Source organism: Coffea arabica, chromosome 7e (assembly GCF_036785885.1).
Source record: "Coffea arabica cultivar ET-39 chromosome 7e, Coffea Arabica ET-39 HiFi, whole genome shotgun sequence".
Classification (NCBI taxonomy): domain Eukaryota; kingdom Viridiplantae; phylum Streptophyta; class Magnoliopsida; order Gentianales; family Rubiaceae; genus Coffea; species Coffea arabica.
The window spans coordinates 16,069,398-16,075,828 of record NC_092323.1 but is presented as its reverse complement, the minus strand read 5'-3'; the positions used below and the strand labels follow the sequence as shown (position 1 = coordinate 16,075,828).

Here is a 6,431-nt window from a genome sequence, read left to right as displayed (position 1 = left end):
GGTATCCTAGTCATTAATTGAGATTTCACCTGCTGTATTTGAACTCCTGATGTCTGTAGTTTTGGGGGTTTATGTTCACAAAATTCAGGAATTGGCCTATAAAGGATATTGCAAAATGGGAATGTCAAATTGTTGAGGATGCCTCCTAGGGCCTTCACCTTCACTGATCTAGAGCAAGCAACAAATGAATTCAGAGATGAGTTGGGCAGAGGAGCATTTGGTGCTGTATACAAAGGGATTTTGCCAAATTCGGAGAAGGTATTGGCTGTGAAGAAATCACAGAAAGTATTAGCAGAAGGGGAAAAAAGAGTTTCAAAATGAGATCAGATAAATATTGAAGAACACACCACCGCAATCTCATCCAGTTGCTTGGCTTCTGGTATATAAACATACGAGTAATGGATATTCTCTTCAAACCAGAAAATCACGCTAGTTGGAACGAAAGAATCAGAATTGCTTGTGACATTGCAAGAGGAATTCTTTATTTACATGAAGAGTATGAGACACAAATCATCCACTGTGACATCAAACCTCAAAATATACCTATAGATGACTGCAGGTGCGCGAAGATATCTGACTTTGGATTGGAAAAGCCATTAGATCATGACCGAACAAGAACTTATACAGGGGTAAGAGGAACAAGGGGTTCCGTTGCACCAGAATGGCATTGGAATTTGCCAGTGACAGTTAAAGCAGATGTTTATAGCTATGGAATAGTGCTGCTAGAGATCATTTGCTGTCGGAAAAAAGCAGATTATAGACTGCCTGAGGATGAAGCAATTCTTGAAATGTCGGCTTACAATTGTTTCATGGATGGTAAACTGCGTAAATTGGTGGGAACGAGGAGGTTGTTGACATGACAAAACTAGAAAGAATGATCAAAATTGCTGTCTGGTGCATTCAGAATGAGCCAGCCCTTTGTCCATCCATGAAGAAAGTTCTTATGCTCGAAGGCACCCATGGACATTCCAAATCCTCCCTCTCCAGCTTCTTTTATCAGTGACGTATAATTCAGGAATTGTATTTCAAGTTTTATTATCTGTTTCCTTCGTGTTGCATAATTACCCTGTTCTGATGAGAATAAACTTCTGTTCATGGCCTGCTATTTTTATGTGTTGCTTTAGCCTTGTGCATTGGCTATTAAGGATCAACATCTCCTAGCAAGTTGGTCCACCATTGCGTAGATCATCTCAATAGGAGTTCACCAATTATTATCTTGGATGGTACTAACTTCTGGACAATCTTCCCACGAAACTGTTGCTTTGACCAGTTTCCCCATAGGGCATTTTAATCTTAGGGTTAAAAACAAAAAAATCTCCTGTGATACATGTAATACACAGAAAAGCCACCGTGGTTTCAAAACATACAAAACGACATCTCATGTTTTGAACTAAATTATAAATTAACAGAATTCGTTAAACTTAACGAAATCTGATAAACTTAACGGGATTCGATAAACTTAACGGTAAACTTAACGAAATCCGATAAGTTTAACGGCTAAAACCGTCAATTTCATTAAATTTAACGAATTTTGTTAATTTATAATTTAATTCAAAATATGAGGTGTTATGTTTTGAAACCACAGGGAACTTTTTTACATATTATGTACACCATAAGAGGCTTTTTTGTTTTTAACCCTTAATCTTATGACAGTCAGCATACCAAAATAATTATAAATTTATGATATTACTGTGATCAGTACTTAGCATCAGAGAGAGGGACGAAATCCAAGGAATCATAGCAAAATTCATGCCTTCGATGATAACCATAATGAATTCTGGTACCCAATTTTCGGAGTTGAAAAATGAAATTATACCCTCTTAGTTCCATCTCACATTCAACGTCACGCCAAAACATGTAAATTCTAGTAATGAGCTGCAGTTCTAAACTAGATGACATAAATGTTACCCAACAAGATGACAAAAAAAATCTGCAGAAGCTCCAAAATGAAGCCGTTTGGTATTGATCAAGGCAACACCAAGTGAAAGAGGGAGCTAATACATCAAGTGCTTCTCGCCAACACCAGGACACAGTTTCTTGTAGATGGAAATTACAGTCGGGATGACAGCTGCGAGTGCAAGAGAGAGATGTTCTGAACTGCTTGCCCTCACTGTAACCTGTCCACTAAGCTTATTATTTATTCCTGCACGCACAGCAACTTTTGAACCACGCCCGACAGAGAACTGAGCTAGACTGTTGAAACCTAGAGCCAAGTCCCCCCTCCATTTGATCACTGACATGCTGAATGTGGATTGGACCTGGCCAATAGGAAAATCCTGCTCCCTGCGCTGCAACTCAAAGTTGGCTCCATAAGCAGTGTCCTGCTGAGCTCTAACAACCCCAGCGCTGCCTACCAAGGCATACTGCTTGCCCAAAGTAATCTGGTCTTCAATCTTGATCCCAGGGACCACGTTCTCCCCCAAGAACGTTATAGATACCCCACCAGCGGTCCTGTTCTTCTTCAAATTTTTGAATTTGGTTTCACCACGGACAACATATGCAAGCTGCTTTCCAATACTTTGGATATCAAATCCTGCCATGCTTGACACATTCTCCCCATGCTTAGCAGCAATAGAGGAGTCCAAACTAATGCTGAAATCTTTCTTATCTTTTGTGACTTGAACAGTGACAGCTGCTGGAAAGCGATTCAGAATAGCCAAACTGTTTTCAACATTGACACCATCATACCCGCAATCATGGTCCCAGCTATGGGTATCCAGAACAGGCCTGGCTAGAAACTGTGAAGTTGGCTCTAAGAATCGGTATCTGTAGGCAGGATTATCACCATCGAAAGAAGGAGGCAGCACCATGTCAGGTAATGGAACTGCCACGGGAGCTGCGGCTGCTGAATCTGCATCTTCTTCCGTGAAACCATTGACAATCTCAGCATCCTTTCCCTTTGTTTTCATCTCTTTCATTCTCTTCAGTTCCTCTTTCCATTGTTTTTTCTGAAGGAGCTTCACCCGGTAGTCATACTCGTCAAAGTAGGCCTTCCTCTGCTCTTTGCTGAGCTTTGCAATTTGAGCTTTCCTAAGAGGCCTGAAAGGAGGAAGCTGATCATACTCATCTTCATCATCATTGTCTATGTCTGACAAATCATCCAGGTCGATATCAGAATCACCAATCTCCCCACCCTGCTCAGTAGAAAGCTTTGGGTGTGCACGGGACTGCAACATTGAAGACAACATATATGGAAGAGGCGGTGAGCGAACCCGGAATCCAAAGATCTTGCGGTGGTCAAATGGATCTTGAGGCTTCGAGAGGGAACCTGCTTCTGACAAAATCTTCATTGAATAGCATAACAACAACAACTGAGGTCTCCAAGTTTGGCCGTTAGGTAGCACCTTCTGGCCTTCCCTGTTCCTCCGACATGAAGGATGGTTTTCCACAAGTGAAACAGGATTCATAAGGCTTGGACTCATCAAGCGGAGATCACCTACAGCTTGCCCAATAGAGTGCTGAACAACATGAGATCTTTGAGTAACAAAGGCCTCATAACTCATAGGGGAACCAGATGGTCCATCTGGAGGTGCAGACGCAGCATGCGTGAGGGTCACTATAGCACTTCGCCAGGTTGAGGATCCAAGAGAGCCAGATATGGTCCTCAGTAGTGGCAGATCATTGAGGTCTCTAGTTTGAGCGTCCAGCCTGTCCACATAAAGGACAATGTCTGGTGGATTTTTCTTGGTCAATTTCTTCACTGAGGACAAGATACTGCGGTTGAAAGACTGTTCCATCGCTGAGCATTTGAGGCCAGGTGTATCAAAAACCCGAAGCTTCACTCCATCCACAAATCCAGATATTTCTTTCACAGTAGTTGTGGCAGGCTGAAATGCGTCAATCTGAGCCTTCTCTTCCCCAAAAATTGAGTTTAGCGTAGCACTTTTTCCCACTCCAGATTTGCCAAGAACCAGTATGTTCAAGGAGAAGTCCAAATTATCATTCTCCTCTGCTTCAAGCTGCAGCGCCATTGCTTTGGCAGCTTCAGTGCTAAACAGTTGACCACTTTGCCTTCCTGCAGCAAGAGTTAATCTGTAGATAACCTGTGCTGCTACTGATTCATCAGTTGAAAGCCCTAGCCTGTGCAGAAGCCTCAAAAATTTCACTTGGATCTGCTGTAACCTCTCCAACTTCTTCTTCTCCTCATCGGTCAAGTTGCTCTCAGAATCTCCACTGTTTGAAAAAGTGGACGGAGTAAAGATGTTGGGGCGGTTTGGTCGGGGAGTAGGTCTCAAGGACCGCAATGAAGATCCCAGACCTGCAGGGCGCTCTACCGAAAACAGCCTAGATCCATCTTGAGAGGTTATTGTGATACTTCCCCCATCTGAGTCAGAACCAGTCGCAGCTTTCAAGAGGGCAGCTAAGGCAGCAGAATCAAATAATTCTTTGTTTTCTCCTTCTTCATCAGTGTCCACTTCATCATCAGAGTCTGTGACAATTTGGCCATCAACTCTCTGTGGCTGATCCAGAGAAGTATCAGCACCTGAAAATGAATTACCACCTGATCCCCGCTCCAACTCCTCAATGAACTGTTTAGCTGCTTCAGAGCTTCCAAATATCATACCATCATTATCCCCATCTGAAATTGAGCCTTCAAGGCCAGCTTCTTCCCCCATCTGAATCTTAGCTTCATCTTCTGCTTCTACTATTTCTGTAGCATCATGAATTGATTTTGGTTTATCATGCTCAGGCCAATGAGAAATGCCAGTCTCACTTTTTTCCAATCCATCATCCTGAATGCTGACGTATGTTCCTTCGTCAACAGATTTGCCAGCCTGAATTTGATCTCCACCTAGTAATTCCCCAGCATCACCACTGCTCGACACAGTGCCATTTTCTTTAGCTTCTGATACAGCCAATTGCTCCATTCCAGTCTCAGGAATCCCTTCAACATTCTTCTCTTCCATTGGTTGAGGACCATTTTTGACGGTGGAGGTATCAACCGCTGCACTATCTGACTTATCATGATTTGCAACTTCACAGGCATTGGTCACAAGTGACGCTTGTTCTGGTTCCTCTCTTTCACTGGCATTCACTAATAGTTCCAGTTGTTTTGATTCCTCCTTTTCACCGGCACTAGTTCCATTCCTTTCCCCAAAACTCTCTATCGTGCCCCCTTGACTATCACCACCACTCCCATCCAAATTCAAGACCGAATCCCCAGCAAAGACAGGAGGAGCTTCAGGCTTCCCCTCCAAGCCCTCGACAACACTTTCATCCAAATTATCAGAAAGACTATCCCCTACACCAACAGCTTGAGATTCTTTCACCGGCTCGCCCTCACCTCCTTCAACATCCTTCCCATCCTCTAATTCCCCAACTTTATCAACATTTTCGACATTATCACCAACTAAAACCTCAGAAGCAGCCCTATTATCATCGATTGGGACAGATACATCCGACGAAGCCGCAAAAGGGCCGTCAGAATTCTCCCCCGCAAGGCCGTCGGATTTTTCTTTTTCATCAGGGCCGGCCACAAATGGCTTCTCCGAAGCCATATCAAAATCCTCCTCACCACTCACAAACCCCTCATCATCAGAAGCACTACTAAAATTAACTTTACCATTGCTACCACTACCATGAATATCAGTATTCAAATTACTACCAACCTTAGGAGCAGTATCAATATCAATTTCAAAACCAGTATTATTATTAGGAGAAGAACCTGAGACCGGAGAAGACGCAGCAGCCACTTCCTTCGAGTCCATTGGAGCTTGAGAGCCTCCCTTTGCTTGTGCAACTAATATATTGAAGGGTGACAAACTTTGCCCACCTTTCGATGGTGGGTTCTTGCGGGTTTCGAGTTTGGGACGTTTCTTGATAAGGGTTTCGAGGAATGAAAGGAAGAAGAAAACAGGAGACGTGAAGAAGATAAGGAGACGAAGGATAAGGTTGCTGGGAGGGCTGAGGAGAGGAGAAGGGGTTAAGAAGAAGAGAATTTGGGGTTTTCAGTTTTGAGGATTTTTGGTGCCCAATTTTTTGGCGTTTTGAGGAAATTCGGAAACGCTTACTTGTGGGACTTTTGTTCCTATTGATGCTGATTTATTTTTACTCGGAGTTACTGTCAATTGGGTTAATCACGATTTGCCCCTTGCAAGTTTTGGGGAGTCACATTTTAGTGCTTTAAATCTCTCACTTTGGATATAAATATATATATATATATATATGAGTAAATCTTATAAACACTGATAGTGTATACACTATCATCATTGGATTTATGACATGTATACAAAAATTATATTTTAAATTCAAATTTTACATAATTATCATTTATCCAATGTTGACAGTATAAGATATATATATATATATATGTATACACTTTACCCAGGGATTTTGAAACCTTTCGAAAACTCGGATAATACATTTGAATACTTAATAGTTCAATTATTCTTATGGCAAAGTGTGAATTTCTATGAAATTCAGAGGAGTTA

The 6,431-nt window shown here is 42.2% G+C and overlaps 1 protein-coding gene across 1 annotated transcript; it reads right to left on the bottom strand.

Annotated features, from left to right (window-relative positions):
- Nucleotides 1–1,735: 1,735 nt before the first annotated feature.
- On the bottom strand, nt 1,736–5,993 carry LOC113701630 (translocase of chloroplast 159, chloroplastic-like). The gene has a single exon (XM_027222379.2). The coding sequence runs from the start codon at nt 5,706–5,708 to the stop codon at nt 1,995–1,997; it is 3,714 nt and encodes a 1,237-aa protein (XP_027078180.1). The 5' UTR covers nt 5,709–5,993; the 3' UTR covers nt 1,736–1,994.
- Nucleotides 5,994–6,431: the final 438 nt, after the last annotated feature.

Coding starts and splice junctions, on each gene's coding strand:
- LOC113701630 (XM_027222379.2), bottom strand. CDS start 5,708: ATGGACTCGAAGGAAGTGGCTGCTGCGTCTTCTCCGGTCTCAGGTTCT.